Consider the following 21354-nt stretch of genomic DNA (forward strand, 5'->3'; position numbering starts at 1 on the left):
AGAGGTGCTGCTAAGGTGAGAGGTGAGGATGGAAAGTGTTGCGGGCTGAGGGGTGGAGCTGGCAGGGGGTGGGCATCCACACAGGAGGAGGTGGCCTGAGGCATAGAAGGAATGAGGAGAGAGGGAAGCAGGCTTGGATTTATTTAGATGGCCAGGAAGTTGAAGGGGGGGCCCCTCGGAAAGGCCTTCCTTTGCTCTGAAGTATGAGTTGAGGGCTATTGGGATTGAGGGTAGGCCTGACAAGAAAGATAGGGCAAAGTCTTGGACAAGAAGGGAGAGAGGCCACTCTGGGACAGGTGAAAGTTTGGAAGCCCAGCCAAGTGGGGTGGCAACCAGTTTGTGGGGCCTCAGGGCCCTGGGCTGAGTCACATTCCTCCATCCACGCTCAGCTCTGTAGTGCAGGGCTGAGCAGGCTGCTGGTACCAGGAATGAGGGATACAAATGGATGAGCTGTGTTCTCAGGAGTCTGGAGTCCTGGGGTAGAGGTCCAGGCTGGCAAAGGAAGGGAGAGGGGCCAAGAAGATGCTGGCCCAGGGTGCTGGAGGCCTCCAAATCAGAGGCCCTGGTGCAAAGGGAGTGATGGTGTGCAGGCTTGGAGGCTGGAGGCTCTTGGGGGAAAGCAGGGCCAGTGTAGGGGTTTGGGGAGATGGAGACCTTGGACAGGGCAGGAGGGAGAGGCAGGCAGTCCAGGCCCACCAGGCCATGTCCTGTTCACCCTTCTCAGATGGGACTGCTCACAGCCTGAATCTCACACACACAGCCAGTTAGAGGCAGCCCCACAGGTCTCTATCGGCCCCTAATCTCCAATAAACACATGTTGCAAGTACCAACTGCAGCTTGTGATAAAACACAGCCTTGAGCCAAGTCCCCTATGCCCCCAGTCAGATTTCTGTCCCTATATCTTCTCTGTTCTCGAGCTACCCCTAGAAATTCATCTATCCATCCATCCATCCATCCATCCATCCATCCATCCATCCAACAAATACTTTATAGAGTACCTACTATGTGTCAGGCACCATTCCTAGGCATTGGGGTTGCAGTAGTGAAGAAAACATGAAAACCCCTGCCCTGGTGGAGTTTATGTTCTGGTGGGAGGAGGCAGACAATAAGCAAACAAATAAAATAATACATTTAAATATGGTACATGCTTCCCTGTCCAATAAACCATTGATGTCTCAAAAAAAAAAGAAAGAAAGAAAAGAAAAAGATGATACATGCTAAGGATAAAAATACAGCAGAGGCGGAGGCGTGTGTGTGCTACTGGGAGGTTGCAATTTTCACTAGAGTGGAGGGGGAGGGCCTCACCCTGAAGATGTTGTTTGAGTGACCACCTGAAGGGGATGAGGTCTGTCCTGTGTTTTTCATACACACTCCACACACAAAAACGTGCTCTGTGGCAGGACCCCCTGTGCCACCCGCTGACCCCTCCACATGACACCCTGAGCCTGGCAGCTGCCCTGACTTTGATCTATTCCCCCCAGGACACCTCTCAGATGCCCACAAAGTGCTGCTCCTCCCACACTGGGTTGGCCACACATGGGGGCCCCAGTGCCACATGGCTGACATCTGAAGGTGAGGGAAGAGGCCATGCCCCCCTCACAGCCCCCAGGCAGGGAATGAGACAGGACGGAGGAAAAGGGCTTTGTCCTCAGGTTTGGAAATTGTTATGGCCTCCTGGCCTCATGCCTGGTTTCTGGGCTCTGCTACTAGGTTCCCTGGGCCTGGACATGACTGGACTTGCTCATGGGAATGAAGACCAGCTGATGAATGGGACAGTCTCTGCAGGATGTCCTAGGGGGTTGAGGGCAGCCAAGTTCTGGGGCCCCAGAGGCAGGTTGGACTACAGAACAGAAGCAGTGATGGGGCAGCTCTCAGGGCTTGGTATGGCAAAGCATATGTCTCACTGAGCTTTCTCAAGGTGGAATTCAGTGGCCTGGGAGAGAAGGGGTGAGCTCCCTGTCATGGGAAATATGTGAGCAGGGGCCAGACAAGCCTATCGAAGAGGCTTCAGGGAGCCTCCCTTCTCTGAGAGGTTGTGGAGAGCTCTGGGTCAGATGCTCTTAAGGCCTCTCTGGCCCGAGGATCCAGATCTCAGAGCCTTGTCATTGACCCGGGGCTCTGGGGTCCAGTTGAGTCTCTTGTGTCTGCCAGGTGGGCTCAGCTACCAGAGACGGTCAGAGCAGGGTGAAGGCAGAGGGCTGCCTTCTGTGGGCAGTGAGGGGTCTTCTGAGATTTTCTCTGCACCTAAACCTTGCCTGTGAGAGCTGTTGGTTGCCTACCTTTGGGGCTTCAGTGTCTGTCTGTGAAATGGGTAGGACCATGATCCACAGTAAACACTCAGGCAGTGTTGGTGGCCTGCCCTTCCTGAGGGTCAGGGGCTGGGGGACACAAGAAGTCTCAGAGGTGCTATTCCTGTAGCCATGACCTTCATTCCCCCTGACAGGTATTCTATGTCATCAGCCAAGCCAAAAATTTGATTTGCTTTATTTTATTTTATTTTGCCAGGCAGCGCCAAGGACAGAGCCCTGAGGCTCATCTTTACAGACGGGGTCTACTCATTCAACATTTCCCAGTGTCTCTTGGGAGCTGGAGCCTGTGCTGGTCTCTGGGACCACAAAGGGAAAGCAGACCTTGTCCCAAATTCCTGACAAAGAGAAGGGAGGGAGTCTGGCTGACATCGCCCCTTGGGCTGTTCTTTTCTGCCCTGACGCCCAGTCCCCATTCCTTTGTCCTGTCTCAGGACACTGTGTTCCCGAGACACAGGGTGGCATGGTGGATTTACTGTGTACTTTGGGGAAGCTCCTGATCTCTCTGGCCTCAATTTTTCTGTAGGGAAATGTCATCTCTCTCCCTGAGCATGAACTTTATCATTATTCAGAGCCGTGTCTTAGTCCTGGCTCACCACTGACTCACTGTGTCACCTTGGGCAAGACACCAGCCTTCTCGAAGCCCATTTCCTTGTCTGTAAAATGGGGATAAACAGGCCACCACACAGGGCTAGGAGTGAAAGAGATCCTGCTGCAAAAGCATTTAACTCAGTGGATGGCACTTGCTGGGTAGCCAAGAAACTGTAGCAGTGAAGTTGTTCAGAAAAAATGAGGCTTGTGGAGGTGAAATGACTGCCCCAGGATCACACAGCAAGTGGGTGATGGATCTAGGACTAGACCCTGGATTTCTAGCTTTCTAGTTTCCTTCTCAGGAGCTACTGGGATGACACAGTGGTTACCCTGGAAGCTGATGGAAGAGGGGCTCTCCCCATGGAAAGTGAATTGGGGAGCTTCCCTGGCTGCCCCATGGAAGCCAGGCTTGACCTGACAGTCCCTCAGTCCCTACCTGCCCCTCTGCTGGTGACCTCCAGGTTCATTGCCAGTTCTAGCCTCCACTGCATGGATATTAGGGTTCTGAGGCCAAAGCTGTAAAGATGGGCTGTTGAAAGAGGAAAGGGGAGGAATGGGGGCACAGGACTATAGGCAGGACTCCTGATTTCAAGTGACAATCCTAGGTCAAACAGATTGAGGCAAAAGGGAATTTGTTAGCTCATACCTTCAAAAAGTCCAGTGAAAGGTAAAGCTTCAGGTACAGCCGGAAGCAGGTGCTCGATGGTGTTCTCAGGAACCTGCGTGTTCCCACCTCTCAACTCTGCCATCCCTTGGCTTTATTTTGGACAGTCTCCTCCCTGGTGGTAGTATCTTCAGTTCGTAGGACAGTCAGCATGGCTGCAGCAGCTCCAGACTTACATCCTACCAGCTTTGCAAACTCAGTGGGAAACCTGTCTGCTTCCCAGTGTTCCAACAAAAGCTCCAGAATTTGAGGCGCCCAGTGAAGGTTGCCCATCCACCCCTGAGCTAGTTACAGGGCCTGAGGAGCCCACTCTTGTCTCATTGGCAGACCTAGGTCACCACAGGCCTACCTCTCCCAGATCCTCAAGACTCCAGGAGAGGAACTTCCCTGGCGGTCAGGTGGTTAAGACTCCGTGCTTCCACTGCAGGGGGAGAAGGTTCGACCCCTGGTCAGGTCAGGGAACTAAGATCCCATATGCCATGCAGCATGGCCAAAAAGTTAAAAAAAAAAAAAAAAAGACTCCAGGAGAGGAAGGAAGGGAGGCCATCATGATGAAGGGGGTCTGGGAATTGGGTGGGAGAAATGACAGAGGAACAATGATGGCCTGCAGGACAGGACAGACAACTGGACCCAGGCCATCTCTTCCCCAGCGGACTGGAGCCTGTTTATCTGGGAGGATGGCCGGGTTTTGAAGGCACCAATGGAGGCTGTCAGCCAACTGTACTCCTTGCAGCTAAACAGCAGGGTCTTTCTTGAAGGGGGATCCAAATGGCACACCTCCATGGGGAGATTTAAAAAATGGGACAGCCTGGGGATCCAGGCAAGGAACCCTCTCACACTAGCTCCAGGGAAGGGGGTTTATTGAAAGATCCTGGGATCTCCCAGGACCCTGGGTGGGAGCTGCTACAGCCCCATGGGCATGGACTTGGAAAGCTGGCCATTATGGACTCTCCTGCTGACAGGGGCTGCCCTGTCACAGCTGTTCTCCGGGACCCTGTGCTCTGTCCCACAGTTCCTCACCCCGAGGCTGACCTGTGACTTCTCAGCCCTGTGCCCACCAGGTCACCGTGATCTCAGACCTCCTTATACACATGCCTAAGAGAGAACCTCTTGCTAACTTTGCCAGGCCTCAGCTTCCTCATCTGCAAAGTGGGAATTGTAACTGTGAAGAGTAAATGAGATATGGCATATGAAGTATATTTTTTTAATAAATTTATTTATTTTTTGTTTTTATTTTTGGCTGCACTGGGTCTTTGTCGCTGTGCGCGGGCTTTCTCTAGTTGCAGCAAGTGGGGGCTGCTCTTCATTGCGGTGCGCGGGCTTCAGTCATTGTGGTTGCTTCTCATGTTGCAGAGCGTGGGCTCTAGGCATGCGGGCTTCAGTAGTTGTGGCATGTGGACTTAGTAGTTGTGGCTCGCGGGCTCTAGAGCGCAGGCTCAGTTGTTGTGGTGCACGGGCTTAGTTGCTCCGCGGCATGTGGGATCTTCCCGGACCAGGGCTCGAACCCGTGTCCCCTGCATTGGCAGGTGGATGCTTAACCACTGCGCCACCAGGGAAGTCCCCATATGAAGTATTTTTGCACAATAAAAACATCTGTCCAGATTGTGATGGGGATTACATGAGCTCACGGATGGGCAACTGGGGCCTGTGCATAGTAGAGCCGCAGGAGATGCAAGTTTCCTCTTTGCTCAACCTGTGGAGGCCAGAGAAAAACTGGCAGGTTCGACCCCTGGTCAGGTCGGGGAACTAAGATCCCATATGCCATGCAGCATGGCCAAAAAGTTTTAAAAAAAAGGGAGTGATGGTGTGTAGGCTTGGAGGCTGGAGGCTCTGCAGCCTCGACCCCCAAATTCCCCAAGCCTGCAGCTTCCCCTTCCTTGTACTCAAAATGACTGTTTCAGTTCCAGCTTGAACTCCTTCCTGTTGAGCAGGAGGCAAGAAGGGGAAGTGGAAAAAGAAAAGAGAAATCAAGTCTCCCTGTGCCCTCCTACTGCCAAGTTTGCCTGCTTTAGTGGCCAGCCTGACACCACAGGTGAGACCAAAACTCCTCCAGGAGTTCCCTGGGTGCCTCCCTGGGGCACCCTGTTCCCTGGGTGCCTGGGAGGCACTGGTCTCAGGAATCTAGCCGTTTATCTGGTGGCACCTCAGGCACAGAGAGGGTAGGTGGCTCACCCTGGGTCACACAGCAAGTTGGTGATGCATCCTAGCCTGTCTGACTCCTCAGAGGAAGGAAGCCTGGTCTTGATCTCTGTCATCCTGTGCCCTTGCTGCTAAGCTTAGAAGCAAGGGGCAGACAAGGGGGTTTCCAGGTCTTGTTACCCAGAAGGCAGTCAGGCCAAGGTTAGGAGGTCTCTTCCCATGTCCAGCCTGGTCTGAGCTGGTTCCTGGCCAGCTGGCAGGCGATGGCTCAGACTTCCAGCTGCTGCCTCTGGTAGTCAGGCCTCTTCATCCCTTCCAAATAAGAGGGCCTTGGGGCGGGATTTGGGATGGAGTGAGGCTGCCAAGTCATCTAAAGGGGTATCCTGAGACCACAGGATCCAACCAGCCCAAGGAGCTTCAACCCCTATCAGTTCTTCCTTATGTCTAAACTTAATTGCTTCTGCTATAGGCAGAAACCAACCCTATGCACTGTTGCCTGAATTGAAAAAAGGAAATGGCAGAGGTTGTCCTCTCTGTGGGGTGAGGGATTTCAGTGTTTCCGCTGAAGGTGTGCCTGGAGTGGAGATGGACGGTGAAAGCTTGGTGTCAGGGAGACACTCCCCAGGCCTCTCCCTCAGCCAGATAGGGCTCAGCACTGGCCCTACGCCCTGCCAATGTCCCCAGTGGCTCCTGAGAGCCCAGGTGAGGGATCTGAGAACAAGGCTTGAGCTTATCCAGGCATAAATGGGAGAAAGGCTGGGGAGTGGGTCAGGAGAAACTGAGGTTGGAAACCCGTCCCTGAGGTTGCTCAGTGCCAGCCACAGAGGGGAGGACCCTGCGGTATGGAGACCTGCCCCCAGCCCTCATCTTAGGGCTGCGCCTGAAGGCACGAGGCTGGCCATCCTGGGCAATCTCCTGGCGCCATCTCATGGCCAAAGGCCCTGAGTGCAGGGAAGATACTCCCAGGGGAATTCTCTGGCTTGACCATCTAAGCATGGACTTTGGGGCAACAATGGGGAAGGTGGCTGTAGAGTGAGGAGGACCTTGTTGAAATGCCACCAGTCTTGCACACCTTGGGAAACTCACTAGCCTTCCTTCCTCGATAAAATGGAGAGAATAATCTCACCCACTACCAGCCCAGAACTGCAGATAAAACATCGGGCACAGGGAAGGTACTTAAGTGAATGACACCTGGTGCTGAGGACTCAGAAATCAGTGGAGGCTGGGGTGGACTGAGGGAGCCCAAAGCTGGGCCTGGAATTGATTCATTCAGTTAACAAATGTCTGGGAATTCCCTGGTTGTCTAGTGGTTAAGACTCTGCACTTTCACTGCCTAAGGGCCCAGGTTCAATCCCTGATCCCGCAAGCCGCGCGGTGCGGCAAAAACCAAAACCCAAAAACCAAAAAACCGTTTATTGAGTATTTATTGTGTACCAGGGCCGCTCACATACATGGTTTCAGTTAATTCTTACAACAGCCTATGTGGTAGGGTACCAATGATCACTCTCATTTTACAGATTAGAAAACTACAAGGAAGGATAAGTGAGATTATTTAGAGAAGGTGAGTGAGAGCATCCCAGGCAGAGGAAACAGCATGTGATAGGTCCAAGGGCTGGAAAGCCTGGTGGGGAAGGCTGAGGCTGGGCTGGGAGCCCTGGCAGGCTTGGGAGCAAAGCAGTGGCACCTGGGTTCTGCTTGAGGTTTTATGACAGGCCACCCCCGTCAGGCTTCCCATCTTGTCCCCTCTTCGCACAACTCATCCCATGCTCTGGCTGCAATATTTATTCTTCATTTCTCTCACAGGGTAGACTCATTCCCTACCTCTGTGCCTCCTGCCTCGGATGCCCTCCTCATTCTTTTTATGTGTCCAAGTCACCCCAGCCCTTTAAAGCCCAGCAGCAGACATGCCTTCTCCAGGAGCCCTTCCAGGTGTACCCATGACCGCTAAGACCTGAGCTCTCCCTTCAGGGCCCCATCCAGATGGCAGGAACTGAGACCCAAGCCCTACGCTGGGGCTGACCTCTTCAGCAAGTCCTCGGACCTGCTCCCATTCTTGGGACAGACACCCCGGTGGGGGTGACCACAGGAGGTTGTCCTGGGAACCCAGCAGAGAACTGGCTGCTGGGATGAAGGCCAGGCCTCCTTGCCCTCCTGAGCCCTAGCACAGCGCAAATCAGACCAGGAGGTCCACACTCTCAGCAGGCACAAGCGACCTCCTGGCACAGACTTGAATAAGCAGTAGGTGACCAATCCATGCACAACTGACCAAGCGCTTACCAGCAGTTCAAACCTGAATTTTCTCAGTTTGTTCCAAACTTTTGGCCCCACCTCGGTTCCTCAATCCCCTTGCCTGTAAAATGGGTTTGGGGGTGAGATCGGTGCTTATACCTTACAAGGTAAAAAGAGTCCTCCCTCCCTCTGGCAGGTCACCCTCACAACATACTGGTGGCCAGTATGACCACATTGTACTGAGGGGGGTCAGAGAGGGGGAGGGGCTTGTCCAGAGTCACAAAGTGAGTAGGTACCAAGGTAGAACAAGAACCTGGGCCTCAAACTCCCTGGGCAGTGATCTTTTCCTGTACCATTCTGTCCCTATTTGCCTCAGCTACTCCAAATGAAAGCCCACCTCCTCCAGGTCAGCCCCTGAGTACTATCTCCACCACTGGAGCTGCCCCCCTTGGGACAGCAAGGAGCCACATCTCCTCCTCTGGTTGTCCTAACAGCTCCGAGTCCTGGTGCGGTGGTGCGGAGGGGCCTGGGAAGGACTTGGCACAGGCAGGGAGAATGCACCCAGATGAGTTCTCAGGCATCACCTCTATCCCCACAACCCACGCCCCTCACTCCCAGGGAGCTCTGGGCCTGCAGTGTCCAAGGAAACAGTGACTGCTAAGTGGGGAAATGTGGGAAGATCACGCTTGTGGAAAAAAGGAGAGAGAGAAGGAGGGAGGGAGAAGGTGGCTGAATAAGTGAGTGCATAAGTGGATTGCCACAGAGAAGAATGGATGGGTCGGTGAATGAGCTACTGAGTGGATGAAGAAAGGAGGGATGGATGGAGGAGTGACTAGGAAAACGGCTCTGGGTATTATAGCTAAAGAGAGACCAACAGTTCTTTAATCACCAAACTACCCATCTGATAGATGGATAGACTGAGAGAGGGCTGAGGAGAAAGGAAGCTGCTGGGTCTGTGGGGCTGGCCTTAGAGCAGCAGCCTCTGGTCCTCCCCCACCTCTGTCTGCCTCTTCATCACCCGCTTTCATCTGCTGGGGTGGGGATGTTTCCAGGAAGGAGATCTTTTCTCTGCCTCCTCGCTCCTTAGATTCAGTTTCCGCTAGGCTTTGGTGTTGAGGGTGATGCGGCGGGGGGAGGCCCCCGCAGGGGCTATTTCAATCGGAGACAGCCCTGCCAGGAAACAGAGGAAGCTGCCCTGTCGGAGGTGTTACAGCCTGGGCTCAGGGCATGTCTGGCCTCCCCTTGACCTAACACACTTGGGGCCGCCAAGGCGCTTCAGGGACAGGAGGCTGCATGTAAGTGTTGGCACATCTCGGGGGCCGTGGGCCAGGGTGGGTGGTGGACGGGGGCAGGCAGGCTGGGTCCAGCGCTGACCTAAAGGAGGTCCACAGATTTGGGAGGTGGGCAGAGAGAAAGGGACTCCACCCAACTGGGGGATCAGAAAAGACAGAAGTAAGATTAGATCTGGAGCTTGATGGACACTTAGGGTTTTGACAAACAGAGATGGGTTAAATGGCATTTTGTGTGACGGGAACAGCAAAAATGGGGAAACCCGAGAGGAAGTCTGGATCTCTGGCCATGAATGGCCGTGTGTCTTGAGAACAGTGTGGCAAGAGAGGAAGGGGCAGAGTGAAGTACCTCATCTGGGGTACTTCAGATGAGGCTGGAGGGCTCGGCAGGGAGCTTGACTGTCAGGACAAGAGTTTGAGCTTTTCTTCAAAGGGCAGAGGGATACAGGGAAGGATGTAGTCAGAGCCACCTGCTAGAAAGCCCTCCACCGCAGGCAGAGCAGCTGGAGCCCAGGAAGAGGCTGGGGTCTGAGCTGGTCCAGGGCACAGGGCCCAAGAGTGAGTGACAGGTGTGAGAACTCGAAGGAGTGTCAGCTGCTGCCCAGAGGCAGGGACGACACGAGCCCTCCCTGGGAGCAGCTCTTGCCGGGAAGTGGGAGAACAGCTCACCACTCCTAGGTCCTCAGAAGGCGAGTGGATCAGGAAGCCAGTGTGACCTTTCCTGGAGCAGACCTGAAGGCTTGCCTGGATCCCCTAGAGCAGCCCCTGCCTCCTTCCCAGAGGGCCACTCTCGCCAGGGAGTGCGAGGCAGAAAACACCTGGAAACTGCAGTTGCCTGAGGCAGAGGGCTCCCTCTCGGGGTGGTGTCCAAGGGCGACAGACCTCCCCAAAGAGGGGGGGCACAGCACAGTTCCTTCCACCTGCTCTCCATCCTCGCCATAACCTTCTGTCCTAGCATGCTGCTCTCCTCTCAGGCCCTGCCTGCGCCCTCTTCCTCCTCACCTGGGCGCCCCCCCCCGGGGGCCTCACACCCCTCTCCATCCATGGAAATCTTCCTCAACCACCAGGGACTTGCTCCATCTTTCATCCTCCTCTGAAAAGTTTCTTCCATCCCGTGGCTCACACTGGTCTCCCCCCTCAGACTAGCATATGTATATGTATATGAATATGTGTATGTGTATGCATATATCTGTATATGTATCTATCTACATCTACATCTGTACACTATGCCACATGCAATGAGCAAGTAGTGAGTACCCATTAAATGTTTGGCGTGTGAAAACAAAGAATGAATGCATGAATGAAAGAATGGCTGGAACAAACAAATGAAGAGATGAATGAACTTTCTCTTGCCTATACTAATCTTGGCTTCTTGGTGACAATGGGAGGACTGCTGTGCCTCCTCCTCTGGCCTCTACCTCATGCTTAACTGCTTAGCTGGGTGCCCAGCACTCCTAGCACATGGACTGTAGCCCCAGGAAGAATCTTTGATAATTAAAGGTGTTGTAGCATGTGGGTTACAGACTAGAGAATCCAAACATCATCATTTTGCAGTTGCCCCGAATCTGGGTAAACTATTTTCATCAAAATCAAATTTTAAGTTGGGAGAAATTAGTTTGAGGAGTTATGTTTTGCTCTAATTAACTTTTAAAAATCTCATAACTTTATTTAGCAGGTATATTCACATTAAGAATAGCTCACCTTGTACCAGGGGGTAAGGGGTGCGGGAGGAATAAATTGGGAGATTGGGACTGGCATACACACACTCCTATATATAAAATAGATAACAAGTAAGGACCTGCTGTATAGCACAGGGAACTCTACTCAATACTCTGTAATGGCCTATATGGGAATAGAATCTAAAAAGAGTGGATATATGTATATGTACAACTGATTCGCTTTGCTGTACCCCTGAAACTAACACAACACTGTAAATCAACTATACTCCAATTTAAAAAAAGAAAAAACGAATAGCTCACCTTACCCTGTGCTAGGCACTGATCCTCACAACAACCCTATGAGGCAGGTACTATATTATCCCCTTTTATAGGTGTGGAAGCCGAGCATAGGGGTTCGGTAACGGGCCTAAGGCCGCACAGCTTATATGTGGCAGAGCTGGGATTTGAACATGGGCATCTAGACCAGAGCCCTTATACTCAGCTTCAACCCTCTGTCACCTTCTGAGTGCATTTGCAGGACTTCATGTTTTTTTCTGGGCCTCAGTTTTTCCCATCTGTAAAATAGGGAGAGGGGGTGATTTGACTCACTATCCCAAAGGCTTCCAGGACCATTGGATTTAAGTTGTGAATTCTCTCTGGACACCAGTAAATATGGAAATGCCAGTTGGGAGGTGAGTATCAATAAGTCAGACTGATCCCACCAGGGAAACTCTTGAGGCATTTGTGCTGCTGGCTCCCCCAAAACCTAGCTTGAAGGGATGAGTGGACAGATAAGGTGTAGGATACAATGGCATGGCATGGCATTTATTAAGCACCTACTGAATATCAGGTCTATGACAGTTTTACTGATAAGGACACAGGCCCAGAAAAGGCAAGCAACCTCCCCTTTGTAGAACAGCATAGAAGTAGGGGAGCCAGCATTTGAACCTGGCCTGCCTAGCTCTGAAGCTAGATTTATAACCTCTATACTTCATGTCCATGGGTCACACTAAGTTGCCTCCTCTTAGTCAGTTGGGTTCTGGTTCTGCCTCTGCTTCTAACTCACTAAGATTGAGCGGTCAGTGCCCCTCACTGTGCCTGGATTTCCCTCTCTGTAAAGTAGCTGTGGAGTTGGTTGGTCCCTCAGCCATTTGCCTTCGGGGGAAGCGGTTTTCACTCTTGCCACCAGGGGGCGCTGTGGCCCTAGTGGCTCAGCCGGACACGCCTTTGTAGCCAAAAGTCCCGTGGAAGGATTTAGGGAACTCCTAAATCACCTCCTTCCCCCATTCTACAGATAGGAAGACTGCAGCCAAAAGAATGACCATGGCTTTGGAAGGTGGAGTCCAGGCTGAGGAGGTGGGCACTGTCCTTAGCTCAGAAGTGTGGACATTCTACTCATGCTGATTAATTAATTACCAGGGCCTTCCCTGCCCTAGGCCCCAATTTTGGGCTCTCAGACACAGAGAGGCACCAGACCTGGCACTTCTCCTCAGGAGCTTCGCAGTCTGTGGGGGAAGAGATAGACAAGCAGGCCCACCATGACCACAATCTCCAAATTCCAGGGAGCCCAGGGAAGCCCTGCATAGCACGATTTAGTGCCTCTAACCTCATGGCATCCTGACAGGTGGGTACATCAATCCCCCATTTTTCAGATGGGAAAACTGAGACTCAGATAAGGTACATCATATCACTCGCTCAAGTTCACACAGCTAGTAAGTAGCAGAGTTGGGATTCAAACCAAAGTCTGTCAATCTTCACTTACAGAGGAGACATTTGACTAGGGTTTTGAAGGATGAATAGAAATTCACCAAGAAGGTTGGTAGGAAGTGAATATTACAGCAAGAAAGTGGATTGGATTTCTCCCAAGCTTGAGCTTTATCGTATTCCAGGTTTCCTTAAAGTGAGGGCTGTGGAGGGCTTCCGTGGGGTGGTGAGTATCAGAGATGGTTCACGTGGGGAGATCAAGGCCCAGAGAGGGACAGGGGCCTACTGGGTGGTCAATGAGTGTGGCCACTGACAGATTGTATGTTGCTTCCCCAGCATCTCTGAATGTAGGAAGTCCAGTTGAACAGCCATGGAATGGGACAATGACACAGGCCGGGCCCTGGGCTTGCCGCCCACCACCTGCGTCTACCAAGAGAACTTCAAGCGGCTACTGCTGCCGCCCGTGTACTCGGTGGTGCTGGCAGCCGGCCTGCCACTAAACGCCTGCGTCATTGCCCAGATTTGCACATCCCGCCGGGCCCTGACCCGCACGGCCGTGTACACCCTGAACTTGGCCCTGGCGGACCTGCTGTATGCCTGCTCCCTGCCCCTGCTCATCTACAACTATGCCCAAGGTGACCACTGGCCCTTCGGAGACCTCGCCTGCCGCCTGGTCCGCTTCCTCTTCTACGCCAACCTACACGGCAGCATCCTCTTTCTTACCTGCATCAGCTTCCAGCGTTACCTAGGCATCTGCCACCCTCTGGCCCCCTGGCACAAGCGTGGGGGCCGCCGGGCTGCCTGGCTAGTGTGTGGGGCTGTATGGCTGGCCGTGACGACCCAGTGCCTGCCCACAGCCCTCTTTGCTGCCACAGGCATCCAGCGTAACCGCACGGTCTGCTATGACCTGAGCCCACCTGCCCTGGCCACCCACTACATGCCCTATGGCATGGCCCTCACAGTCATTGGCTTCCTGCTGCCCTTTGTTGCCCTGCTGGCCTGCTACTGCTGCCTGGCCCGTCGTCTGTGCCGCCAGGATGGCCCAGCAGGGCCTGTGGCCCAGGAGCGGCGTAGCAAGGCAGCCCGCATGGCTGTGGTGGTGGCAGCTGCCTTTGCCATCAGCTTCCTGCCTTTCCACATCACCAAGACAGCCTACCTGGCGGTGCGCTCTACGCCCGGCCTCCCCTGCCCTGTGCTGGAGGCCTTCGCGGCCGCCTACAAGGGCACACGGCCCTTCGCCAGTGCCAACAGTGTGCTGGACCCCATCCTCTTCTACTTTACCCAGAAGAAGTTCCGCCGGCAGCCACAGGAGCTGCTACAGAAACTCACAGCCAAGTGGCAGCGACAGGGTCGCTGAGTCCACTGGGGCAGGACACGTGGGGTCTGGGCAACCATTGTGTTTGCCACTGTGGCTGGGGCATCAAAAGCTGCACCAGCCCCAAACCATGCAGAGAATTAGAGCTTAGCTCAGCTGGGCATAGAGTGAGACCCCCCCCGACCCCAAAACTTCACCAGCAACTATTTATTAAGCCCTTTTTCTGAACCAGGTCCTGTGGATACAGAGAGAGACAAGCCTGGGGCTGGTTCTCCAGAAGGTCTCAAGAAGCCATGGAGAGTTGGGGAGAGAGTTAAGCTGCTCACAAAAATATAGTATGACATGTACTGTAACTGAGGAGTATGCTGCATACTTTGGAGTCACCAATAAAGGGAGTAAGAGAAGATGGGAGGGGTAAGTGAGAGCTTCTGGGAAGGGCCATTTGAGCTGGGTTTTGAGGGATGAATATGAGATCTCTGGGGGATGTGCTGTGTTCCATTCATTCATTTGGTCCTCTCTGCTCCTTGTCCTCATCTCCACACACTCCCGCCCCACCCCCGCTCACTACTCCTCCATTCCTTATTCCCTCCTCCCAGATCTCAGTTTTCCTCCTGTGGAACAATGTGACCAGCCCATGGCTGCTAGTATGCCACACAGACCCAGTACTGGCAGAACCAGCCATGGCAAAGGGAGTCTTCCACCTTAGAAGGTTAGAGCGGAGAGAGGAAAGGGCAGAGGGACAAGGCAGGGAGGGGAAGGACTGTACAACTTCTTCAGCATTTTTCTTTTAGCCCTGCCTAATCTCCAAGGCTCTTCAGCCAAGGGGACCTTTAGAGGAGGGCTCTGCAGGAGTTAAACTCCACAGTAATGTCTGAGGTGTGCTTGCAGCTGGTAGAGGAAGGGGGAAAACCAGGCCCCAGCCCATCTTGGGAATCCATTGAAAGTGTCCTTGCTGGAGGGGCTGACAATTTGGACAGAAGGCAGTTTGATTCTTTGGGTCACAGTGAGGTAGATGTGTGGGGACATCAGAAGACAGACTAGTTCTTAGTCCCCATATAGTGCAATGCTGTGCCAAGCAGTCCAGGTGTTACCCATCTTGCATCCGAGACCAGGCTCTTCAGCTGCCTGTCACGGGGGAGTAAGAGATGGGGGAGCAGAAGGCAGAGGGCCTCCGCCAACAGCCCAGGCTGAGCGCGGCAGCAAGTCCCAGATGACTGTCCCAGCAGGATGCCAAGAACTGTGACCCCTTGGTTACTTTTCCAAGAGTGGAAATTGTGGGCCGCAGGTAAATTCCATTCCCAGCTTCCCTTGCAAGGCAGAAGAGCATAAAGGGTTCAGACCCCAGAGCCAGTTCACCTGGGTGTGTATCCTGGGTCTATCATTTCTAGCTGTGTTACTCTGGGGAAGTTATTTAACCTCTTCATACCTTAACTTCCGTAACTGTAAAGTGCGAGTAATAATGGTACCTATTTTGTAAAGTTGTTGTGAGGATTAAATTAACTAATATGTGCAAAGCACTTAGAACAACGCCTGGAACATAGTAGGCATGCAATGAATGTTACTGTTATAATGGTTTCACCTTTTGCTCACACAAGTTCCTCTAGGGTCTGTCTCTAGGAATAGGCATAGGAGGTTTCTAAACAAGGAGCTTTAAGCAGGGGAGATTGCAAGGGTTTTTCTTCCTCCTTTAGCTAGGAGGCAGCTAGTCTTTTAAGAAAAAAAAATTCAGCACACTTTTTTGAGAATAAGAGCCATAATCCATGAGCCCCATCTGTTCCTATAAGAAGGAAAAAATCATTTATTACATGCCAGGACCAGGGAGGGATTCCAAGCACCATTTGGGGGGGCTTGAATTCCTCCTTCCCTTCCTCCTCCTTTTGTTCTTTTCCTCTTCCCCACCGCCCTTCTCCCTTCTCACTTTAACCCAGAGCACTCTCAGTGATGGAGGGGCAGGGCAGGGGTGGGGGGCTTACTCTGGGAAGGTCTGCTTGCTGGCATGGGGACAGAGACGACACAGACAGGGGTGGAGTGCAGTGAGGGGCAGGAGGGACCAAAGGGGTTGCGGAAGACTTCCTGGGGGAAGGAGCGGTGCAGCTGGGTCTTAAAGGATAGATGTAATTACACTGAAGAAAAAAGGGTAAGGGTGTTCCCTGGTGCAGGGAACAGCACAAACAAAGGCATGGAGGCTGCCGGAGGAAGGATAGGCGGGGCTGTGGCCTGATATAAAGCTGGAGGGTTAGCAGGGCTAGAGAGGAAAAGGCTGCCGGCCAGGGAAGCACTGGGGAGCCACAAGGACAGTAGTGGCCATAGGCCGGGCTCTGTGCATTCTGGGAACCATGCAACGTGTGGTATACTCATTTTCTCATTTAATCCTTATAATACCTTATAATGGGGAAGCTGAGACCAGGATGTGGGAACTGACTTACCAAGGTCACACAGCCTTTCTCTAACCCAAATACTAGATCCTCCCCTGCTTCACCCTCCCTTCCCTCCCCTTTCCTTTCTTCACCTGACTTCCAAGTGCCCACCTGCCTCACCCAGTCCTAGTAACTGGGGACCCCTAGGAAGTTGTGCCAACCACATTGTCAATTCTCTTTTAGTTAGGCAGAGTCTCCTAGGATGAAAACTTCATTTCCTAGCCTCTCTTGCAGCTAGGTATGGCCAGATAAATTACTCCTGGTCCATGGGATATAAGCCAAATGCCCTAAGGCAGTTTAATATGGGAGGAGGGAATGTCTTTAAGAGACAGGTGGTGTCTGGCCTCCCTTCCCTTCTTGTTGCTTACATTGTGACATCACAGCTGGAGCACCATCTTGGAACATGAAAAGCAGCTTGCGTTTCTGACCATTCCAGTTTGGGGTCACCTAAATCCAGACTTTTGCATGAGAGAGAAATAAATGTCTACCTTTTTTAAGCCACCAGTTTTTCAGGCCTTTGTTACCCACAGCCAGAACTAATCCCTTTACTCAGTATGCCTACTGAGATGGTGGACCTCGGTGGAGGCCAGGCAGTGTCGTGGACTGGAAGGGGGACAAGGTCCAGCCTGGTGTGGAGGGCTGAGGCCTCCACCTAAGTAGGAGCTAGGAGTCAACAGGGTCTGGAGACACCAGGAAGGCTTCTTAGAAGAGTGGCAAAGCCTGGGGAGTGCTCATCCCACTTTTGGCTTGAAGCTGAGGGAGTGGATGGGCTTCCTGAGGAAGAGAGTAAGAGAGGGCCTGGATAGAGTCCTGGGAACTCTAGCATCAGGGCGCTGGGAAGGAGGAGGAGCCGGAGAGGTAGAGGGTCAAAGCCTGGGGTTTTGGAATGATGGTGGCATGATGGCGCAGTGGAGGTAGGTGAGTCAAGGAGCAGCTGGAGGGGAGGAAGTGGAGATGCTGGGTGGGGAAGAAGAGAGAGAGGAAGATTCCAAAGGAGGCCAGGCCCACGGAAGGAGCTTCCAAGACAGGAAACCCGTGAGTGTTGGCTGCTGGAAGTTGACGACAGGGAGTCAGAGGGGCAGGGCCAAGATGGGGGAGCCAGAGAGTCAGGAACCAGGGTTTGTCTCAGGAGACTTCCATGCCAAGCAGGAAAAGCCCAGGGGTACTGGATCTGTCCTAGCGAGGATGCTGCTGGTTCCTCCCTCCAGCTCAGACCCAGCCCAACCCTCAGAAAGAATCCAAGGGCTGGGGGTGCAGACAAGGAAACAGTTCATCCAGCAAACAACATTTATTGAGCACCTACTGTATGCCAAGCATCATGCTGCGCATTGGGTCCCTGCCCTCAGTGAGCTCCTAGTCTGATGGAAGATGGCAATAATGAAATAAACACATACATATCTGGATCATTACAACCAGGCAGGAGAGCTCAGAAGAACATAAAGAGGGCCAGGGGACAAGGAAGGTGTCACTAAGGAGACAAAAAGCTCCTGGAATGGTCAGGGACCAATAGAGGCTGAGGACCAGGGGAGCCTTGACCCAGCTTGAGGTGAAGAGAAGGTTTCTTAGCTGAGGTCTTTGGGCCTCAGTGCAGAAGGGCTGTTTCTGACTCTGACTTTGAACAAGCCCCCTTCACTTCTCTGAGCCTCTGTTTCCTTACCTGTAAAATGATGTTAATACTACCAGCCCTCCCTATGCCCCCAGAGGTATGGAGTGTGGAAAAGTTAGGGCATAATTTTCATAAAGTACAAAAGAGTATTATAACCCAAGAGAAGAATGGGCAGGAGACACAAACAGGCACTTCACAGAAAAGGAAACACACCATCAAAAAACATAGAAGAGGTATTCGACCCCAGCTTGACAATGCCTCTCCAACGTTGAACAACAGCATAGCTGTTGCTCCAGCACTTCTGCGCATGTGCACGTGAAGTCATGCACAACACTGAGCTGCACTGTTCACAAGCACGAACAGCTGGAACCGCCCAAATGCCCGTCCATGAGAGAGTGGGTGAATGCACTGTGCTATGTTCACACATTGGAATGTTAACACACAGCCAGAATGTACTATACCGACACGCAAAGTGGATAAATCTTAGCAGTATATTAAGTACAAAGAAATCCCAAAAAATTATACACAGCAAGATGCCCTTTTTATAAAGTTTTAAATAACTAGAATGAAAATATATACTTTGAAGGAATACACAGATGCACTAAAACTATATAAAAAGGAAAGCAAGGGAATGCTGAACACAGGAGGTGATGGTAACCGTGGGTGGCGGGATAGCAGCAGGAGAATGAGTGGTGGGAGAACTATATAATGAGATATAGAACATTGTAAAGGCCCTAGTTGTTTTGTTTTTTGATGGGAATCAATTAAATAACTGGTAAGAATGTGTCATGAACAAAAGGTTACAAATAATCCAATTCTGTGCACTTGAGGCCTAATTATACAGGAAAGGGGACCATCTCGGGTCAATTCTATTTGACTTTGGAACGGAGTTAGGAGCCAGACTCCCCCTAAGACAGCTCCTGTCCAGAGCTCATTGCTTCTTGGAGTCCCCTCACTCCTCATCTTTCTCCCTCGTAAGTGCCTGAGGCCCATCATTGGCCTTGACTGTGACCATCACAATCTTCCTATCTTCATTTCCCCAAGGGATTCTACAGCCCTGATATTGCTGGGTCACCACAACTCACTGGGTAGATGGGTTATTGTTTTCATTCCCCTTTCACAGGTGAGGAGCCTGAGGCCCAAAGGGAAAGAGCAACATGCTGAGGACCACCTGTCACATCTGTGAGGGTGCCTGCACTGGGCCCGGCTTAGTGTTGCTGTCCGCCCTGGCACCCAGTGCTTCCAGACCCCTTCTAGATGAATATTCTGAGGGTTAAAAACACCCAGGCCCTCTCTGTGCCTGGAAGATGACTTTGTCTCATCCTGAATCAGAAGGGGCTGGTGCGGGGAGCAGCCAAGCCGATCTCTGATTGGGTGAGCTTCCCATTGGGTGGAGGCCCAGCGTAGCTCCTTAAACACCCTCCCTCCCCACCAAGGGGATTCCTCGTCCAAAGGCCCCAAGGAGCCCACCTCAAGGCCAAGCTGCAGGGCGCTGGGAGCCTGTGACCTGAGTCTCTGCTCCTCTCCACCAGCTTCCCCATCTGTGATTTGGGAATAAAAACCTCTATCCTCTATCCCAGAAGTGACCTGAAGACAGAAAATGACCAGGTGTGACAGAGCTTGGAAAATTATCAATTTCAGATGGCAAGGGCCATCATTATTATTGGAGGGGAGCAGTGACTTCCAGGATGAGGGTCCCCCCCACCATACCAAAACAACCTAGAAGAGACAAGAGTCTGATTTCAAATAGAGTCAGAGAGAGGCACCCTTGGGGAAACTTAAACCCACTCCATACTTTTCAGATGAGGCAGCTGAGGCCCAGGGAAGTGCAGGTATTTACCCAAGGTCACACAGCAAGGAAAGGGCAGAGAGACAATAGGCCAGACAGAGCTTTCTTCCTTGCTATCAATTTCCCATTGAAGAGTGAGCGATACGCTGGCCCCTTTGAGACAGAGAGGAGGTAAGGTTGAGTTGAGGGACTTATTGGAGGCTGGTCTCAACTCAAAGAGGAAGAGCTTTCTCCCTACAGTTACTTCCCACAACCCAAGGGAAGCAGCAAGCAGGGCCCTGGGGTTCTCGCTGAGTCCTCCATGTCTCATGCGGTAGTCAGGCAATGCCTGAGTGTCTACCTTCCTGCCCTACGCCCAGCCCTGCCTGTTCATCTGGATCGGGGCCTCCTGCTTCCAGGGCCTCCTAGCTAATGGGGCTCAGCCACAGTCCTCTTGGGCTAAGGGTAACATGAGTGTCCGCTGTTCCTGGGGAGGCTGATCCCAGGCCCAGGGAGGAGGAGGAAACTGCTGGGGGCTCATCAGGGATATGGAACCAGCACAGGCTGTCTGGAGAAGCACGGTGTTTGAAGCTCCTGAAATCTGAATTTGAATCATACCAGGAGCTGCCATTTCCTGACTTTGACACTGGTCAAAGTTCTTCTTCATGAGCCACAGAGAAGGGGCAATAAGATCTACCTCCAAGGGTGGTGTGAAGCAGTAGAAGCCACCCACACCTTGCCTGACAGGAGGGCGGATGGGAGTCAGGTAGGAGTGTAGGTTCGGCAGTGGTAAATCGAGGGCGTTCCCGTCAAAGCGCCTTTTGTGTGTGAAGTCGAAGGAAGGGCAGTGCACTTTGCGAAGGGAATAGGTTTGAAACGGCTCCTGAAGGGACTAGTTAACGACTAGAAGGAAGTAAAGGAAGTGAAGTCTTCCCAACTCTCCGGGGTTTTTTTTTGGTTTTTTTTTTGTGGCGGGTGCAGCTTTAGTCGTCCAAGGCTCCACGGGGGTGGGCGAATCCGGCCGGTAGACAGCGCTAGAGCCGCGTACCCCAGAGAGCTGGAGAAGGAGGGGGCGGGGTACAAGGCGCGCGGCTGGAAACGTGGGGGCGTGGTCACAAAGGGTGAGGGCCCCTGGAGCGGCTTGGGGAGGGTGGGGGGACAGTCAGAGCTGGACTGGCCGCAGAGGTGGGAGGGGCGGGGCGTTTGGGGGCGCCAGGGGCTGGACCCGGTCGCAGTTACAGCGGGATTCGCAGCGAAGGACCTAGTAGGAGGCGTGGCCTGGGCGGGGTGAAGGGGCGGGACAGAGAGCTGCAAGCGCCTGGGTTGGTCTGCGGCGCGCACCGCTCCCCCTGGAGGCGAGTCTCTCGGCTGGGAGAGTGCTTCTGCTTTTACCTGAGTGTCGGTGTTGTGTACGAGAGTTTGTGGGTCCGAGGTTGCCATGTTGGGGTCCCTTGGGCAGGAGGCGTTTCCGCCCGAATGCAGAGGGTGCGCCACCCCGACTGTACGCCTGTGGAGCGGACCACACTCAGAGTTTGCGTGTTGCAGCGAGTGCTGGGGGGATGGGGGTCAGCTCTGCCCGCTGAGCTCCCGAGGGGCTCATCTGGAGGGTCGCTTCAGTCAGCCTGTGCTCAAGCAGTCTTATTTCTCCTTCCGCTCCTCCCCGATTCC

The 21354-nt window shown here is 52.9% G+C and overlaps 1 protein-coding gene across 1 annotated transcript in view; it reads left to right on the forward strand.

Moving 5' to 3' along the window:
- P2RY6 (pyrimidinergic receptor P2Y6) overlaps nt 1-20939 on the forward strand; it is a 61617-nt gene extending 40678 nt beyond the window's left edge. The window contains exon 2 of the mRNA XM_089915297.1: nt 12917-20939. Coding sequence (XP_089771423.1) covers nt 12951-13937 — 987 coding nt within the window. The 5' untranslated portion in view covers nt 12917-12950 and the 3' untranslated portion in view covers nt 13938-20939. The remainder of the gene's footprint in view (nt 1-12916) is intronic.
- The last annotated feature ends 415 nt before the right edge of the window (nt 20940-21354 follow it).

The sequence above is a fragment of the Delphinapterus leucas genome, chromosome 7, assembly GCF_059928025.1.
Source record: "Delphinapterus leucas isolate spDelLeu-1000000601 "Yukka" chromosome 7, BTC_Dleu_Yukka2, whole genome shotgun sequence".
NCBI classification, from domain to species: Eukaryota; Metazoa; Chordata; class Mammalia; order Artiodactyla; family Monodontidae; genus Delphinapterus; species Delphinapterus leucas.